This window comes from Pipra filicauda, unplaced genomic scaffold, assembly GCF_003945595.2.
Source record: "Pipra filicauda isolate LSUMZ 115617 unplaced genomic scaffold, ASM394559v2 scaffold149_size4050908_pilon, whole genome shotgun sequence".
NCBI classification, from domain to species: domain Eukaryota; kingdom Metazoa; phylum Chordata; class Aves; order Passeriformes; family Pipridae; genus Pipra; species Pipra filicauda.
Genome location: NW_024103984.1, coordinates 3861112 through 3880900, shown reverse-complemented (window position 1 = coordinate 3880900; position 19789 = coordinate 3861112). Strand labels below are relative to the sequence as shown.

At 47.5% G+C, this 19789-nt stretch overlaps 1 protein-coding gene and 1 long non-coding RNA gene across 15 annotated transcripts in view; both read right to left on the bottom strand.

Moving 5' to 3' along the window:
• LOC113996478 overlaps window positions 1-7413 on the bottom strand; it is a 31028-nt gene extending 23615 nt beyond the window's left edge. For 5 of the 10 annotated variants that reach the window (XR_005562618.1, XR_005562620.1, XR_005562621.1 and 2 more), the window contains exons 1-7: window positions 6321-7412; window positions 6016-6080; window positions 5650-5901; window positions 5226-5373; window positions 4921-4985; window positions 4555-4806; window positions 4129-4276 (exon numbers count right to left, since the gene is read on the bottom strand). Coding sequence is in view for 6 of the 10 variants with exons in the window: in XM_039378839.1 (XP_039234773.1) it covers window positions 4129-4276; window positions 4555-4806; window positions 4921-4985; window positions 5226-5373; window positions 5650-5901; window positions 6016-6080; window positions 6321-6441 (1051 nt within the window). In the remaining 4 variants the exon portion in view is untranslated. Of the gene's footprint in view, window positions 1-4128; window positions 4277-4554; window positions 4807-4920; window positions 4986-5225; window positions 5374-5649; window positions 5902-6015; window positions 6081-6320 lie in introns of all 10 variants that reach the window. The other 5 variants (XM_039378842.1, XM_039378840.1, XM_039378841.1 and 2 more) reach the window with 5 other exon arrangements.
• A 243-nt stretch (window positions 7414-7656) lies between these two features.
• Window positions 7657-19716, bottom strand: LOC113996476. 5 transcript variants are annotated; one of them, XR_005562617.1, is made up of 3 exons: window positions 17728-19716; window positions 10425-16600; window positions 7657-8584 (listed from the first exon to the last, which is right to left on the bottom strand). It is a non-coding gene; the product is annotated as an uncharacterized LOC113996476 (long non-coding RNA). The 5 variants fall into 5 exon arrangements; XR_005562616.1 differs by lacking the exon at window positions 7657-8584 and having other exon boundaries at window positions 11707-12741; window positions 13892-16600; XR_005562614.1 differs by lacking the exon at window positions 7657-8584 and having other exon boundaries at window positions 11707-11912; window positions 13892-16600.
• Window positions 19717-19789: the final 73 nt, after the last annotated feature.

Below are 19789 nucleotides of genomic sequence, written 5' to 3'. Positions count from 1 at the left end.
CCCAGGTGACAGCACCGTGGTGTGCCCATGCCAGATGTGCCCTTCCTGCCCTTCTGCACCCTCCTGGGAATCCTGGGCTTGCTCTGCCTGGCCCTGGTGGGCATCTGGTGCCACCACTAGTGGGGGTGCTTTTCCCTGGATGGTGGTACCCAGACATTCAACTGGCACTTGATGCTGATGTTTTCTATTTCGGAGGTGGGGATCACATTTCTTTTGAGGCGTGGGGTCATAATTCCTCTCTTGGTTAGGGAAATTAATTTTGAATCCACACGTTGGTTGGTCTTGGTGAATTTATTTGCTTTTCCTAGTATACAGTGCTATCGTGTGAACTGCTGTTGCTCCAGTGGGAATGGAAAAGCCAAGCTCCAGAGCTTTTTGTCCTGGCACCTTTTCTGTCCTGACACGTTTCGTTTGAGAATTGTGACAGGACGTTTTCACCTTCGGAGCTGCATTTTGGGTTGTTTGTTATGTACACACCGCCACCTCGTGGAGCTGTTGAACAGCGACAGTGGGAACGTCGGCGTGTCCTTGAAAAAGACGTAAACGTACCGGGCTTATCCAAATGGGAAGATCCAAAGTTGAAAACGTCCTCCCCTGCTGCCAAAGAAAATGTGCCAGAACAGAAGAATTTCACCGACCTTCCCTTCCATTTGCAAACTTGTATTTGCACCACAATCAAGTGGGAGTTACTTTTCCTTGCAGCCTGAGAACTGCACACACCACCATGGTACACGGCACTTTCAACCTCTGCTGTAGGTAGCGTGATGCACTTTCAGTCTTGCAGAGTCCAAAAGGTCCATCTACTTCTCACATAGGAAAACACGTCCAGCAAACTGCTCCGTGGAAACTTTGAGGCTTCAGCAGAACCACCAAAGGCCAAGGGGACTTAGGGCAGCTTCTCTTCTCGCTGCACACCTGGGCCAAGTGTTGCTGAGCACAAGGACCCTTTTTCCCCTCTTTCCCAGTGCCCTGTGGAAACTGGACACCAAAAAACACTCCTGAGGCTCTGTATGTGACAAAAGGAATTTTATATTCCCATGCTGGGATAAAGGAAAGTGCTTGCAGAGAAGGGGTCTTCCTCGCAGGCTCACGTGGCCCCAGCACACACAGCTTCCTACATCAACTCTCCACAGAGCTCTGGCAGCACAGCCAGAAACTGCTCCGCAGAGCAGGTTTGAAACGCCAGGCTTGAGATAGCGGGGCTGCTGTCATTCTTCATACCTCGGAGGGCTGGAACAGGGAGGAACAGAGCCAAGGTCAGAGCCTAGACCTGTGGTGACCTGAGAAACACCTCCAGCCAGGGCCATCCCACCCGTGACTGCGGGGGCACAGAGCCTTACATTGTCAAAGAGTGGCTGGAGCGCCTCAGCCAGCTGCAGGGCTGGTGTCAGATGTCTTTCTCCAAGGACAGAAATTCGAGGACAGTGGCAGTCATCCTGACCAGCTCTCTGTCTGAATCCCACAGGAGCTCCTCAAGGCTTTCAGTCAGGCTGCCCATTCTTTTGGCCTGTGAGGAACACAGTGCTGTGCTGTGAAGCCATGAACGGCTGCACCACCAATCCCGCTCCGGCGGGGCAGCCCCACGTGCTGCCGTGGGGCCCGGAGGCCAAAGGCCTGTCCCAAAGGGCTTGGGCAGCTGAACGGGGAGGCAGCAGAGCTGGGAGCAGCTGCCACAGCTCCCTAAGCCCAGCCAAGCCCAAGTGACTGCGTTCCCCAGCCCCAGGATTCCAGCAGGCCTTCAGCCCCTGCCCCCTTCTCACCATCACGGGATCCTGGCTGAGCACCACGGGGCCTCTGAGCACTTGGCAATGCATCTCTGGGCACTCACTCCACAGGTGCCTCGAAAGGATCTGCAGGATGCTTTCACCACATTCTGTCACATCCAGGTACACCAGGACCTGGAAAGCACAGAGCAGTGACGGGCTGCCCGGCCGGCAGGAGCCTGGACCCGCACAGGGCTGGGCCCAGGCAGCAGCACAGGGCGCGGAGCCATCCCGGGCAGCCCTGCCCAAAAGCAGCAGTAGCTCTGCAGAGCCCCTGGGCTCCCTGCCCTGTGCAGGCCACGTGCCCACTCCTCTGTGCCAACCAGCCCTCGGCAGCCTTGGATTCCTTGGCCTTGAGGAGCCATGAGGGAAGCGCGAGTGCTGGCAGCAGAGGGACCCAAAATACAGCTGGGGACAAGTGTCACCCCAGCAGCAATGGGCCAAGGGCACACAGTGGAGAACCCCTCTGCCCCAGCTCCGTTCACTGGGCTTTCCCTGCAGAGACGTGGAGACAGCTCAGGGAGGCAGCGCTTGCCATCAGACTCACCTCCACAAGGAACGCCATGGCAGGGAGTTCCCAGGGACACATCTCTTCACTGAGCAGCTCCAGGAGGCAGCATACAATCCTGCAACACCAGGGTGTGCAGATACAGACCATCTCCCTGGCAGGGGGAGAAAGGCACTGTAATCCCTGAGCTGGGTGACCAAACATCTTCTGGGACTGTCTCACAGAGGCGTGGTCTTTTCCAGCACCATGGGAGGGGACAAGGGCACTTTGGGAGGTGGCTCCTCCTGTGCACCCGCCTCTCCCAGCCTTTTCCACTCTCAGCCATCCCTCAGTGACAAGGCCCTCTCGCCCGCGACCACGGGCACTGTGTGGTGCCCCATGCACAGGCAGAAATGACAGGGGCAGTGGGAACAAGGGGGTCTCACCTGGCCAGCAGACCCATTGCGTAGTGGTGGGTGTCAGCGCTGAGCAGCCTGTCCCAGCCACACTTGCGTTCCAGTGCCATCACCACACCCTCACACCTCAGATGGCGCAGCAGGGCTTTGATGGTCAGCACTGCAAACCTGTGTGCAGAGCAAAGCCCAGGTCATGCTGAGCCCTGGTCCCAGCCCCGAGGGCCTAGGAGGGACAGGAGGACTGGGGTGGAGCACCTGTTGGGGTTGGTGGGAAGGCTGTGTTGGTCCTGGCATTCCCTCCAGAAGGCATCGTCCTCCTCCAGCCTATGCGCTGCGTTGAAGAACACCTGGAAGAGCAGATGCACAAAGAGGCTGGGGAAACACTCCCTCACTGTACGTGGGCACGAGGGCAGCTGGAGGATCGTCCACAGCGCCACGTTTGCCTGCAAAAAAGTAAAACAGCTGGAGGCAGCGCTCAGTGCTGAGACATCCACGTGGCAAGGCCCGAGTGCGGGAGGGAGAGGCCAGGGGAGACACAGGAGGAGCACCTGGCCTGGTGCCCCTGAATCTGCCCCTAACCCAGGTTTTCAGCCCAGTCACCACCACATCCACGGGGTGTGCCTCGGCCAGATCCAGAAGAGTCTTGTCTAGTCTGTGCTCAGGAGACACACTGGACGTGAGCCACGGGTGGATGTACCTCACGAAGGCTGGCACCTGCAGGGGGCACGGGGGACATTTGGAGAGCTGCCAACTTGCCCAGCTTCTCCCAAAAAGTGCTTCCCTTCCCGCCACACTGTGCTGGCCTCAAAGGCTGAGGGGGCCCAGCGGATCCTGCGTGAGGGGCTGTACAACCCCTGGGGGGCTTGAGCCCTGGCCACAGGCTGCTTACATTCTTGGGATTGGAGACACCATTTTCCATGAGCAAATCCAACAGGGCAGCACTGGTTTCAGCATTGTGGAAGTCAGAGTTTGCCATGCCCCCAGCGCCCATGGCAATGGTCTCTTCCCTCCAAATGCACCGGGTGAATTCACAAACCATCTGCAGGAGAAAGGCAGGAGGAGCAGTGCCATGAGAATGTGCCATGGAGAGCTCTGACAGCAGCGCTCGGCTGAGCAGTGACAGCAGGCCCAGCCCAGGGGGGAATGGCCTCAGGTACCTGTGCTGCCCTGCGGAAGTGGCCCCGGGCACGGTCCTGCTCCTCTGTTCAGTCTTGGCTTGGATCTGGCAAAGAAAGAGCGTGGTCAGAGTTGAGGGGCTGCAACAGGGGCCAGAGAACACAGCCCAGCCCTGCACTCCACAGGCAGGGCCAGCCCCAGGATGCCCAGTGCATGGAGCTGCCGAGGGATCAGCCCTGGCCCCTATTCCCTGCTCCCTTTCTCTGGGCATGTCCACAGAGGATGGGATGGGAAGAGACTCAGGTGGCTGCAGCCACCAGTCCTGTGGCCCAGCTCTGCCACTCACCCTCCTGCAGGGGCTGGAACTGCTCCACATCCTCAGGGTGCTGGGCTGGGGCAGGCCCAGGGCTTTCCTCCTCCCCTTCCTTCAGCCAGGCCAGCTTGGGCACCCTGGGCGGTCTCTGCTCCATGCCTCTGTCTGGCTCCACGGCTACCTGCAGGAGACATGGCACAGAAAAGCTCTGGGTCACCCAAGTCCTGCAGAAGTGCCTTGAAAGCTCCTGCAACAGAGGAGGTTCCGGAAGGCTCCAGGTCATCAAGTCCCAGAATCTGGCCAGGAGGGAACATGAGGGAGTTGGAGAGCTGCCAGAGGGAGCAACTTGCCCAGTTTACCCCCGAGAAGTGCTTCCCTTCCCACCACACTGTGCTGGCCTCAAAGGCTTGAGGGGGCCCAGCAGAAGGGCCACACAATCCCGGGCCTCAGGCTGCTTACTTGAGCAGAGACAACGCTCTCCTCAACAAAGTCCAGACTCGGAGCATCGGCCAGGCGCTGAACAGGTTTGCTGTCGGTGTTCATCAGCTCATCGGTCACCGCGGTGTCACAGGTTGCTGTGCCATCAGTTGACACGGTGCCGACATCAGGCTTTGCCTTGAGCTCCTTCGGCGTGGGGTCAGGCTGTGCCATGACCTCGGTTGGTGTTCTCCCGGTCTTTCTACGCCGAATGCCCAAGAATTTCAGAAAGGCCTGCAGGAAAACAAAGGGCAGGGAAGGGAGGAATGTGCCATGGAGAGCTCTGACAGCAGTGCTCGGCTGAGCAGTGACAGCAGGCCCAGTCCAGGGGGGAATGGCTGTAGGTACCTGTGCTGCCCTGTGGAATCGGCCATGGGCGCGGTCCTGCTCTTCTGTCTGGACCCGGCCTGGTTCTGGCAAAGAGAGAGCGCAGTCAGAGTTGAGGGGCTGCAGGAGGGGCCAGAGAACACAGCCCAGCCCTGCACTCCACAGGCAGGGCCAGCCCCAGGATGCCCAGAGCGTGGAGCTGCCAGGGGATCAGCCCTGGCCCCTATTCCCTGCTCCCTTTCTCTGGGCATGTCCACAGAGGATGGGATGGGAAGAGGCTCAGGTGGCTGCAGCCACCAGTCCTGTGGCCCAGCTCTGCCACTCACCCTCCTGCAGGGGCTGGAACTGCTCCACATCCTCAGGGTGCTGGGCTGGGGCAGGCCCAGGGCTTTCCTCCTCCCCCTCCTTCAGCCAGGCCAGCTTGGGCACCCTGGGCGGTCTCTGCTCCATGCCTCTGTCTGGCTCCACGGCTACCTGCAGGAGACATGGCACAGAAAAGCTCTGGGTCACCAAGTCCTGCAGAAGTGCCTTGAAAGCTCCTGCAACAGAGGAGGTTCCGGAAGGCTCCAGGTCATCAAGTCCCAGAGTCTGGCCAGGAGGGGACATGAGGGAGTTGGAGAGCTGCCAGAGGGAGCAACTTGCCCAGTTTAGCCCCCGAGAAGTGCTTCCCTTCCCACCACACTGTGCTGGCCTCAAAGGCTGAGGGGGCCCAGCAGAAGGGCCACACAATCCCGGCCACAGGCTGCTTACTTGAGCAGAGACAACGCTCTCCTCAACAAAGTCCAGACTCGGAGCATCGGCCAGGCGCTGAACAGGTTTGCTGTCGGTGTTCATCAGCTCATCGGTCACCGCGGTGTCACAGGTTGCTGTGCCATCAGTTGACACGGTGCCGACATCAGGCTTTGCCTTGAGCTCCTTCGGCATGGGGTCAGGCTGTGCCATGACCTCGGTTGGTGTTCTCCCGGTCTTTGTACGCCGAATGCCCAAGAATTTCAGAAAGGCCTGCAGGAAAACAAAGGGCAGGGAAGGGAGGAATGTGCCATGGAGAGCTCTGACAGCAGTGCTCGGCTGAGCAGTGACAGCAGGCCCAGCCCAGGGGGGAATGGCTGTAGGTACCTGTGCCGCCCTGTGGAACCGGCCATGGGCGTGGTCCTGCTCTTCTGTCTGGACTCGGCCTGGATCTGGCAAAGAGAGAGCGCAGTCAGAGCTGAGGGGCTGCAGGAGGGGCCAGAGAACACAGCCCAGCCCTGCACTCCACAGGCAGGGCCAGCCCCAGGATGCCCAGTGCGTGGAGCTGCCAGGGGATCAGCCCCGGCCCCTATTCCCTGCTCCCTTTCCCTGGGCATGTCCACAGAGGATGGGATGGGAAGAGGCTCAGCCAGCTGCAGCCACCAGTCCTGTGGCCCAGCTCTGCCACTCACCCTCCTGCAGGGGTTGGACCTGCTGCATCTCTTCAGGCTGCTGTGCAGGGGAAGTCCCAGGGTCTCCGGTCTTCTTCTTCCTCCTGAGAACCCTGCACAGGCTGAAGCGTCTCCCTGCCATCCTACAGTTGGGCCTCAAGGGCACCTGCTGCAGGGATTGGAGACGCCAGGGAAAAGCTCTGGGGCACGAAGCCCCAGAGAATGGCCTCGATGGCACCTGCCGCAGGGATTGGAGACACCGCAGAAAAGCTCCGGGTCACCAAGTCCCGCGGTCTGGCCTCGAGGGCGCTTGAACCACAGAGAAGACTCCAAAAAGCTCCGGATCAGTAAGGAACGAGTTGGCTGCACGGGGGCTCCGCACAGCACCGCTCTGTCCCGTCTGTCCCGTCGCACGCTCCGAGGAGCACTGAGGCGTGGCCACCTCACCACCGGTATTAAGTCATCACGTGTCACAAAGGGCCCTGTGACACCCTGCCCCGTGCCATCCATTGGCAATGCCCACCGTGTCACAAAGGGCCCTGTGACACACTGCCACGTGCCCTGGGGGCTCCCCCAGCCTGGCCAACCTGCCCCCAGATTCGGAAGGAATCTGTTTTCCAAAGTATCTAAGACAGCTGGACATGAACTTTAGGCACAGACGAAAAACTAAGCAAACCCTCCCCTGCTGTGCCTGCCCACAGCAGCACAAGGAGCCCCCTCAGCTGCCGACGCAGCCACAGTGGGAAGGCCACGGGGCCTCCACAGAAGCTGGCACGGGCTCCTTGGGAGAAGTCCTGGCTGGTGACCCTCTTGAACACGGGGCTGTGACACACAGAAGGAACCTGTGGGCAAGGACACCAATGCTGCTCTGACCCCATTGGCCGGGGCTGCACCAAAATCAGCAGCTCCGGCAAGTCCCCGCCCAAGGAGACCTGCCACCGCCCCGAGTCCTGGCAGGACAAAGCTACACCCTTATGGTCCCATTAGCCAAAGGCACAAGCAGACATGAGCCAAGATGGTACAGTTTTTTTAGATATTAAGATCAAATAACTGGTTTTCAGTATTCTTTTTTTAGAGCACTGCTAATTAAGTTTGCATGAAATGATGACCAAATAAAAGAGAAAACTTAAACTGCTGTGGAGTCAGAGAGATATGTTTCATCAGCACATTCAGCATCTCTCAACAACCTCATGGCAGCTTCAAAGGATAGAAAACCAGCTTCTAGTTAGAAGGAAAAATTTCAGTTTAAAAATATTATTTCCCTTATGAACACTGGGAATGTTGTTCAAAAAGAATAAGAGTATATGTGTTTAGTTCATTAAAAACAAACAAACAAACAAACAAACAAAAACAAGAATGAAGAAACAAAACTTATTTTTAATCTTACTTCAAAAACACAATGATGGACCAGTTATCCTGTCACCAACCATGGCCAACAGCAGGTGTCAGGTATAGTTCAAACCTATACTGGTATTTTCCCACTGTCCAGATAGACAGAACTGGTCTCTGTAGGTGACTTAGAATCACTCAGCCTATGTATAGTGTGATTGAAAATAGTGACATGCACATGTTTTGTACCAAGAATAATTTAAATATTAGCTAAACAGATAATTCCTGAATGCCAGATTAGACACATTTTCATTTATTCATCTATATTCATTTATTTTGAATAAGTATTTCAGGAATGCAAAACAAAGGTGTTCTTTTAGGTATCTAATACTTACTCGTTCTTTTGAAAATGCTATATTTTTAAAAAGCAGCAGAGTGGATTAAGAGAAAATAATCCCACCACTGACAAAACCCAGATGGAAGCAAGAATGCAAAATATTTGTGTTAATAGCATTTTGCTGGAAAATCACAAACCTCTCTACAAAAAGTAAGATATTTGGTGCTCATACATGGAGTCTGTGAGCAGCAAAGGTTAGTGAAGAGAGCAGTGCAACATCACAAAAAGCAACAATGAGGATGGCTGGGCAGGATACTGTGCTGCTCCTCCTGAAGGTTCTGTACTTTCTCTTCTCTATGTTTGCTTACAAGCACATCCCATAAAACTGCCTTTACACCTGAACTAGTCTGAAGTTTCCAACATACAAATTACTTTTGTTTTCAATTTGTCTCCTGAACCCATTATTCTACCATTACTGCTGTTATCCTGCAGGTGTAAACCCAGTTTAGAGTATTCCAGTTACTCCCATCCCCACCTTTGATGGCGTCATCTCTGCTATCAGCCCCAGCCGTGCATCACAATTCACACTGCTGACTGCTGAACAGTGAAGTCGAAAGAGCTACATGGGGGAAGCAACAATATTTATGAGTACCAAACCCCTACATCGAAGCTGACCACAAAAAAGCCAAAAATAAACATTTATATCTCTATTTTTAAGCTTAAGTTTTAAAGCCTGGTTTTCACAATGATGGATCCTGTGTATTTCCCAGGAGGACAGGTGGCTATGCAAAAATTCAGAATTGGGAAGAAAAGTGTCACTTGATATAGCATTATGTTAAGTGCTTGGAAGATGCTGGCTCTGGCCTGTTTAATACAGGAAGGTATTCTGCAAGTGTCTGGAATATGCAATAACATTCTAATGTTTACCCTGATTTTCAAATAGGCCCTCAGAGAAAAACAGACAACAGTCAAATCCCCCCCTACTGCTACCATCTCTAATACGAATAAATATTTTGCAGTATAGCTAAAACATCAGGGCAGGTCCTTGAGAAAGAATACAAGTCATTTTTTCCTACTGAAAGTCTGTCTATTATTTTGATGAATTATATGTCAGAGATTTGCTTGGCTGGTCCAACAACATGAGGGAATGCTTTCTCTGCTATAACTAGAAAAATAGTTTTTCCTATTCAGCAAATGAATTATGCCTTTGCTTTCCTCTGAGGAACTCGCTTTGGAAGGGGTTTAGGCAACACTTTAAAAATAACATGGGCTGGATACTTTTTTTATTCTCTGGGAAGGTCTGTTTTAGTAGACATCACTCTGAGTAAACACTGGAAAGAGAATCTGACTGTTTTAAAGCTCAAAATAACTAAAGCTAAAATATTAAATAACAGTTTATAAGCACAAGTAATCCAGGTGTAGAATACTGCTAAGTGACAACTTTCACCACACAGAGAAGCTGGGACATGTAATGTCAGATGTAACTAAGAAATACCTTGACAGAATACATGTTGTTAATTATATCAGTGTAGCTCTAGGTTCCCAATGCTTTGTTCACATCAAAATTTTACCTGCAAGTTAAATACAGCAGATGGTGTTCCTTTTTTCAATCCAGAAGTAGTTCATGATCATTCACAAAATAACAAACAGGAACACAACAGTCACTGCTAGAGAACTACTAACTACCAAATGCCATTCTTAACAGCTGCTGTATCTCTTCCACATCAGAAGTTAAGCATTTTCCTATGCACACCCAGGAGGAGCTAGTTTATTTAGGGTGAGACACAGGTTTTGCCCTTCTCCTGCCTAAGCACCATACACATTTTGGCACTCAGGTCTCAGTTCAGACTTCAAGCAAAATGTTTTGCATTGGAGAAATACTCTTTTCGAGTCTCAGCTGTACTCCCAAAGTCTGAATGGAAACACGGAAAGTTCAGGCTTCTCCGTGGATTTAGGCTGGTGCCTAAGATTTCAGAGTATTTTTACTTCTCTTAAAATTAAATCCATAGTCTTAAGACTCTTGCCTGCACAAGGTCTGTAAACTCCCCTCAAATTTGCTAAAATTGCAAACAATATTGTGTAGAGAGGACTAAAAGGAATTCACCCAAGTTTTAAGGAAGACTATCTTGAAGATCTCTTGCTCAAGCAGTTAGTAATTAGTATTATCATGTAGTAATTAGTATTTTATTTCCCTTAAAAATGAAGATGGCACATTCTGGAAAGCAGATCCTCCATTTGCCAGGGGACTGACTTAAAAGCAAAGTTAAGCCTTTAAGCAAAGGGCAAATTATTTCCAACATTCTCTTTACTAATGGTAAGGTCTCCCAAGGAACTAAAAATTGCATGGCTGGGAAAGCACTGATGGACACTTAAGAAAGGGAACTAGAAGACTGTGCAGTTCATTCAAAACAAAAATGTCACTATTTTGTTTTCAATTAACTGATCAGCCTAAATCTTACTTAACAGCTGGGTATGACTCATTAGGCTCCAGCCACTCCTCTTCTCTATGCCAAAGCACCTTCCAGAGTGTGGGGAGGATGGCTTAGGATCTGACTTCATGTAAACTCATTCAATCTGAGCTGACCCCTGAATCCACAGCCAGGAGCTGGCACAAAGAGAGCAGAGAAAGGGATTTTGAAACCATGTCAGTAGATAAAGTGAACCAATGGAAACACTGAACAGTATGATCTGATGCAGATTCCCTTATATATACCACAAAAGTACTTTTCCTAAAGCTCAACCACAGGGATGTCCTTTAGCACCTGCTATGGTGACTATTTATTGAGCAGCTATCAGTATCTACATGATGTATATTTAACCATCCTATTGCTGTACATAAATTGTAATTTCACCACACTCACATTCTGAGAGCTAATTTATTAAACACCAGTGTGTAACATAAGGTGCTCAACAGTTAGCTCAGTGGAAAAACTGATCAAATTGTTCCTCTGCTGCTTCTCCCTCAGCCTGCTGCCAGGACTCAGGGCAGCTGCCAAGGGGTCACACACTCTTGACACTTGCAGAGAAGTTAAACCGGCATCTATCCCACTGGGGTTCTCTGCTTTAGCAACTCCATACCTTTACCAGTTTGAACAGAAATCAGGACTTCTAAAGCCAACCAAGACAGAAAACCAAAACAAAACCAAACACACTCCCCCACCTCCAAAAGAAAAAACCACAAAAACAAAACCCAAAAAACCCAAACAAAACCCCCAAACCATATGCTCCATTCATCTCTTGCCTTTTCAATATTGTCAAGACTGTAAATATTTCTATCTTCATACCATCTTGCTTCGCTGTCTTGAATCCCCCCTTTATTTTTTTATGCATTGTTTCCTTTGCTGCTGGAAAACTCAGCGCCCTCTAGCTTTCAAAATTACAGACACACAAAAAACTAATTGATTCAAGACAAATTTTTTGTCCTGTCCACAAGAAGAGGAGGTCCTTTCTCATCCCTCTGTACCTAACATTAGCATGCCTCTTAGGAATCTGCTGTAAAACATTAAATGTATTTGAAGGAAAAGCTTCATAGATACTAAAAGCTATTTTTCAGTCTGAAGTTATGAAGCAAAATTATTATTATATATGAATCCACAAATAAGAAAGAAAATTAAAGCTTTTATGATTTTGTTTCAAGACTATTCCAACTTAGTTTCAGGTGACTGTGTTTTTGACCAAAGGACATCCTGGGTCAAAGGAGGCTCTGTACTGAATGTCTGGGTAATCTAAAGTGTGACAAAATAAACATAAAACATATTTATTTCCTTTGGACTTCCAAGGCATCAAATAGCCCAGTTTACAATTGAAGTGTAGATAGTATATTGCAGAGAAAAATATTTTTGTTGACTTCAGTCCATATCAAACAGAGGAGTTTGTCACAGAACTTTCATATTTATTCCATTTTATTTTGGCTTATGCTTCAGTTTCTTCCACAAAGTTGCATAAACCTGTAAGAGACAGCATTGAAATGAAAATGAAACGGAACCAAGAAAAACAAGCAAATAATTCCAACCAGATATTTTTTTCTGGGCAAAGAATTTAGAGGAAAGGTATCTCAGGAAGATCCTCTCTCACAGGAATAACAAGTATGGAAAAACAGGTAAATCAGATTACTTTCACCACAATGTCTAAAGAATTTCAATTGGCATAAACTTACCCAGATGTTCTAATATAGTACAACCCAAGGTGTTTATTCATAAAAACAAGACATTTTAGTCCAACAGAGAGAAAAATGAGATTTAAGTATAATTTGGAACAGGAGGCAGACTTAGTGTTCATGAACACCAAGGTAACCAAGGTAACCCAAATTAATGCTTCCATCCCACACCGTGTTTTCCCTCACCTCCATTTAACTAATAAACTGTATCAAACACCTGGTAAACTCCACCACTTTAGTGACTTCTAAAAGTAGGGGTGTATTACAGTGTTCTGGTCTAGATGGACCTCAAGCATGGTTTGAGGTGAACAACATCAGGTTCTTTCTGCAAGAATACATTTCAAGGATATCATGAATTAAGTCCAGAAGTTCATGCAGCTACTTGTGCTGGGATCTTTCATTGAGATCTGGCATTATTTGAAGACAGCAAAGACATTGCAACTTGCTTGCAAAAATATGGTGCTACCCTTATTAGTTCCTTGGAACACCACCTTCCTTCTAAGCCATGAAATCAGCTGTTTATCCCTATGAACTCTTACTCTGTCAGTGCCCTCCAAGTCCACTGTGTGGATCAGGAATACACTGTGCCAATGGAACATGCAGCCTCCAGAAAAAATGTCCTAATAAAAGCTACAAAACATTAGCAACATGAATGATAGCAACAACTGCTAAAGGCAACACGAACCTAAACCCGAAGACAATCTTTGCTCCATCAGCTACCAAGTTCTAGTAAACTTTGGGGAAAGGGTATGTAAAAGATATACTGGATGTGCATACCACTTCCTATAAGATCCTTCAGTTAGAATTAGTGCCTATGGATTAAGAATGTGAAATGGGCAGCCCTACAACTGAACAGCCATGCCTGGGTTAGGCAGGAGAGAATCAGGAGGGTGTCATGACTAAACAACACTTCACACAACCTTTTACTTGCATGTAAGCTAGGAGATATTCTCCTGTTAATTTACACTTGTCAGTTCATTAGGCTTTAAAATACAAAGCTATTTCATTATGACTGACTTATTTCTAACAGCTACAAGCCCTCAGTTCAGTTTGTTTATATTAGTTTTAGCCTGTTTAAAGCAGCAGCATGTACTCAGAATGCTAAAAGCATTGGGCCTAAAAAGATACCCCACAACTCTGAAATACATTTGGACTCACTCTTCCGACATCTTACTTTCAGTAGAGATCATGGTAACAACCACTTGTCAACAAAACAGTTTTCCTTGCTATGAAACTCAATACAACTGTTCAAAAAAATCCACTCTGCAGCTGCTGCAAGAGAAAAGTCCAAACTTTACCAACAGGCATCTGGACTCAGCGCTTGGAAATAATTTGGGAAATGAGTTTTACCTCAACTTGAATAGACTTATAAACTAGAGTCTTGTTGGCATTGTTTATGTCAGAGGAGATCTGTAAATAGTAAAGGGTACATACCTGTGGCATATTAATATAATACATGAATAAATTACATGGACCCTGCTACCTTGTTGGGGGTTCAGAGCCAAATCCTTTTATTCAAATGAAACAACACCTTATATAGCAGGTTCAAAGTAACACTGTTTGCACACCACAATGCATCGTTACAAGTCATTTATATCAGAGGAAAGGCTGTGAACATCTGCTACAGTACAGACACTAAGTCTCTAAAAGACTCAGAGTCTCTCCTTTTATTCCAGAATCTTTTTGTTACTATTGCAGTACATACCTTCCCCAGCTGAACAAAGCTTGTCTCCCTTTGCTAGTGGTAAGAAAAAAAATATCTTCACATACCTCATGGAACAGGACACTCTGGAGATTCAGAAGCTGCTTGAGGTAAATAAGATCGAGGCTCATTTTATTCCCACTCCTCTCAAACTGTATCCTTTCTTGCTAACAGTCACTCTTTAAAAACCAAGAACTCTGTAATATTAAATATTCTTGTAACCTTCAAAAGAAAAGAGTACATTCAAAATTAGCTATTTAAAATGAAACTGAAAGTATACTACGTAGTGTTTCACAATTTATCACAGACCAAAGCATACAAAGAGATGAAATTATTTTAAAGGCCAACTTCAGAATCACTATCAAGATTCAAATTTCCATTTATAAGGTCTACCTCTCCTCATTCCCACCATATGCCTAGTCCCTCAACTTAGAAAAGCCTCAAACCAAAACTTCTTTGAAAAAATTATTACAATATTTACATTTATTTTAAAACAAAAATATTGGCTAAAGTACTTTTATTATAATGTCTTGCACCAGAATGTGTTGATCCATTATGATCTCAGTAAGAAAGAATTTATCATTTAAAATGCTATTTTGAAGGTCTAACACTCTAAAGAGAGCATAGTATAGATAATTTCAGATCCCTTCAGATGGTAGGAACCCCTGGGGGTGTAGCATCAAACTGGCCTCTGGTCCGTGCCAGGCAAACCCCCTCCATGGAAGAGATTCTCCCCTTCCGGTCATGAAGATTCTACCACAGGAGAGACAAACACTCTGGCCCTCTGTTGGTCATTCCCACTATCAAACAAGGCATGTTCAGGAAAGAACCCCCTGCTGCATTCCCTAATGCCAGGCAGGTAGCTTAACTCCTGGAATTAGGTGGGAGCTGCCTGCAGGCTGCTCTGTTGCAATGAGCTGGCTGAGTTCATCCTGTGGCCAAGGGGTTTGTGCACCACAACACAAGCCCAAAGGTCGAGCTGCACCCCAGCTCAAGTTAAGTGCACCCTGGATCACTAACTCCTTGATGTCCAATGGCCTTCCAGTCAGGATCACTGCTACAGGTGGTAACACTTACTGAGATGAGCATTTACAGTTTCATTCTCGTTGTATTTTTTCCTTTTGGTGACCCATTGATGCTTTCACAGCGTCACACACAAGATGCCATCACCTGTTGACCAGTCCTAAGGAACCAGAGTGTGTCACACAATAGAGTCCCTCCAGGTGACTGCCTTCCCTTTGACTGCAGTGGATCCAGCAGGAGAACACGAGTGTGCTGTTTATGGCAAGGCTGGGTTGGAGCTGAGACCTCTAAGGGGCACCACAACTCGACTTTCCTGGGATTCTGGATTTCCAACACAGAGTTGTTAATGTTGCAGTCGTTCCTCCAGCACCCTCTAGTGCTGCCGGGAGCTGTGACTCGTCATTATAACAGGAACCTGATCTCACTATAAACCAGCCCTCCCCTCTCAGCAGAGCTGCTTTCCCAACTTGAAAACTACTGATGTGCCCCACTGCAGGAGCTTCCCACAACAGCATGTGTCCCTGCCACATACTCAGTTGTCATCTCTGTCATGTTAATTTTAATTTCACTAAATCAGATGCTAATTTTTGTGTACCACAGAAAGAAAAACAATGTAATTTCCCTTAAAATAAACATATTCCTCAAACTGAAATCAACATGAATTCACTGCCTCTGCTTTAAGCAAGTTTACACAGGCAAATCAGTCACCAACTCTTCGAGTCGGTCACATCACCTCCTAAATGATGGCGTTATTAAAACAAGCAGCCTTTCTTATTGCAAATTTCCTTACAGAAGACCTCAAGGCATGAATTTCAGGAACCTCTTTGCAGTCCACAAGCTAGCTGAGAAAGACACAAAATGGAAGACCTGTCACTATCAGCAATTTTTTCTATTATTTTGATTTATGATGACAAAAAGCCATTCAAGACCAACAGTGGAGTTTGCAAACACAACAGATTTTGAAATGTACCAGATATGTTGCCCTCATGCTGAAATGTTACCCAGCTGGGATCCCACGTGGATCAAAGCCTTGTGCAGGGGACAGCAAGGGAGTTACCACAGCTCTCTCTGAGCAGTCTTCAGACAACGATACATACCTGGATATTCTATTAAGGAGCAAGGTGGAGAACAAATAAGGTACAAGGAAGTAAGAAATCAGCTGCAAACAAAGCCAAATGTAAAATGTAATTAGCATTTCAAATCAGATATTTGTCCTATATTGTGCTACTGACTTTATGAATTGCAGTGGTACAGCAGTGTATCACACCCCACCTTGGGGACCATCATTCTGCTCCCCTGAAGTCAGCACTGTGTTTTTTTCCCTTGACCACTCTTAGACTGTGTGATTTACATGGAATTTCACAAATGTCTGAACATCTTAAAAAATTAAAAGGCTAAACACAGTACATAAACCTCTCTAGTAACACTTGTTTAGAAACACTTGTTAAGAAAGAACTTGCCTCTTTCCCTGGAAGGATTTCCTTCTAAACTGATAAGATATTCAAAAGTAATTATATTTTAATCTACAATATTAAATGTTGCAGAACTACAACTGCATTTTCTCCAACTAGTTTACCTGGAATTATTTACATAGTCACACAGTGAATTCAAAATGCAAAGAAATCGTTGGCCAATACATGAAATATTTGCTTGATTATTTGCAATGCATAAAAAAGGTTGTGAAACTTACTTGTAGTAATTCTTTCAGAAGTGATTGTATTCCTATTGATTAGTTCCTCCATCACTGGAATGCACTGAATCAAGACATTACAAAACACTACTTTGGGAAATACAAAAGCAAATTTCTTTGAACAGACAGACCTATCAATTGTATATAATGAAAGGGTAAATTTAAACTAATAAATCAGAAAATCATACAAAGCCACCACTTCAAACAAATGAAAACAAACAACAAGTTAGATTAGTTTTGCTCCTTATTCACTTGAATACTGTTCTAGGTTCGTGAGAACTCCCAAAATCACAAACACCGAGACACGATGGGTATAAGCAAAGTAATTTTATTCCACTACTCGTGATAGCAATTAGTACACACTGCCCCCTGGATTCCTGAGAAGCCGCTGAGCAGAAGGAGATGGAGCATGGTACTCGGCAGGACGAGCAGGCAGGCAATGCCCGTTTCAGGGTGTCCCCCAGACAAGAGCAGTGTGCATCTCGTCCTGCTCACCCATCCAACCCAGAACCACCTCTTATACCCCCTCACAGTAGTGGCATTTCCCAGGTGCAACATCGGCTCACGCGTGGCCAGCGTGTGAACCGAGACCGCAATGGCTTCTGATACCAACTCCGTGCCAACAACGGCTCTGTTGTTTCTCTTCCAAAAGTCAAGTTCTCACCAGTTAATCTAATCATTTGTTTCTCTTTCCAGGGTTCAGTTCCTGTCCTAATCTATTGCTCTTCCTTCCAAGGTTTGCTTCCAACAGTGAAACTACAATATTTTCCCATGCCACATCGACGAGCACAACCACAGACCAGCTGTGGCAAGGCCTCAGACACAACTCAGGTCCCTGACACAAATACCCCAAACCAGATACTTTCAGTATTTCCTACTACTTCAACCTCCAAAAACTGCTACAGGTAAGTTTTGGGTTTCTATACATCTTTGCACCAAACCACAGTTTCCTCGCTTTAAAATACAGGTTATGACACTGAACTAAAAGGTTGAGTACATTATAAAAACAAGAACAAGACTTCTTTTTTTTTTTTTTGAAATACACACAGAGGACTTCTAATAAATTTATGGCAATCATTTTAACCTTGAACACAAAAGTCTTTTAAGCTCTTTTTGAAAGAAATTCTGGGAAGGTACTATCAGTTATTTCACGAAGCGAGACCTGCGAATAAGCTCTGCACATAAATTTACCTTCATTAAATGTGACATGAGATCTTCAAGATCAGATTTCTTTATTCACATGATAGTAGAAAGACATTCAAATAAATGAAAAATAAAAAAAAAGAGAGAAAGGATTAGAACAGGAATGTATATCATAAGGTAGGAGCATAGATAGATAAAATAAACCATATGCTGCCAGTACCAGTTACCAGTGCAGAGCACTGTTCCCCCACAACACAGGCACTACCTTCAGCACCAGATTTCTCTGCTTCCAGTAACACAATTAATTCATATTTTCCTTCCCATGCTCAAGCATTAAAACCCAGTAGTGCAGCTACAATTAATGTGATTTCAGTACCAAAAGACCACTTGGTAGTTATTATACACAGGGCTTTTTCATCTGTAGATGCACTGTGTAATTGTTCTATGTAATGCTGCCCAAAAGTTATTAGAAATGCTATTCTAAATATGAAACATTACAGTGAATTGGATTGTGTCACTATAGCAGACCTGATATTTACCCTCCTGGTCTGGGGGTATTCTTGAGGTCTAGATGGTTTATCAGCTTCTAAACTTATGGCAGACCTCTTAAAATGATAAAACTAAATGTGCATTACACCAGTATAACAAAAACATATGCATTAAAATGCACAAGGTATTTATCTTTCTCCTTCATCCAGGATAAAGTTCAACACACCAAGCTGCTGCGTTTTAACTAGACTTGACTACATTTAGTGTAGACCTGGACTAAAGAGATAAGAAGCCCTTTCCCATTCACATAATAACATGGATTAAAGGCACTATCTTTTCCTAGAGTCCTTGCTTTTTCCTTCGTGACTGAACTCAGGTTTTACTCGGTGTCTGTGGCTCTAAACTCGGACTGTCCCACACAGAGAGAGCACTAGGGTGCATTTGCCTTTGGGTTCTAAAATATTCACCAGAATGAGAGAACAACACAGCTGTTACACTCAACAGCAGTGATGAGGCAGAAATTGTAAATTCTGCTCTCAGCTCCAAAAAGTGAGCACTGTTAAACTGAAAAAACACCTGAGATTAGCAGCCAAGTTTCTGGGTGCATTGTGCTCTCTCACACCCTATAACCACAATATTCCAATGCTTGTGCTACTCTCCCTGCAGGATCCTCACTTAACCTCCCAACCAGAATTCAGTCAGCAGTGAAAAAAGGGACATAACTTGGCTTACAGCAGGATAATCACAACTAACCCCCTGGAACGCACCTGTCCCTGTTATTGTGAAGCGGAACTGTTCAAAAATCAATTACAAGCATACCAGAGATAGTTTCAACAGCGTAAACAGCAGCCAAAAATACACAGCTGGGCAAGAACTGCAATTACTACTCCAAAGCAGCAGCGAAGGGCCAGACAGCACTAATCATGGTTTATTCCAGACACCCACATCGCTTCTGACGGCGGTTTTTCTCCAGATACAGGAACACGATGTGCTCAGTACCTCAAAAAACGCACAGCTCGTCCAAGTCGGCGAACAAGCCGGGTTTTAAACAAAGCTCACCTGTCAGTTTCCTCTGCTTAAACAAGGCAGTTAACGCGTTTTTCCTCTCAGCCCCGCGCAATTCCAGACCCAAGGACAGAACTTTCCGTCGCAGGCGCCCGGAGCCAGCCGGGACCGGGGTGCTGCGGTGGGTGGCGGCGGCACCGCCCTCACGGGCCGGCCCATGCCTGCCCACCTGTCCCTCCGCCTGGGGATGGCCGGGGAGAGCGGCCGGGGGAAGTTTCTCTCCTGGAAGGAGGTTGTAGCCAGGTGGGGGGTCGGGCTCTTCTCCCAGGCGACAGGACGAGAGCACACAGCGTAAGGCTGCGCCGGGGAGGTTCAGGTTGGACATTAGGAAGAATTTATTCGCAGAAAGAGTGACTGGGCATTGGGACGGGCTGCCCGGGGAGGTCACTGTCCCTGGAGGTGCTGAAGGACAGACCGGACGTGGCAGTCGGTACCGCGGTCCGGTCGAACGCTTAAGTCATGGATCCATCCCGCGCTCCCGTGAGGCGGCGCGAGGGGGCGCGCGCGCGGCCCGCCCTGGGCGCGAGGCGAACGGGGAGCCAATAGAGAGAAGCGT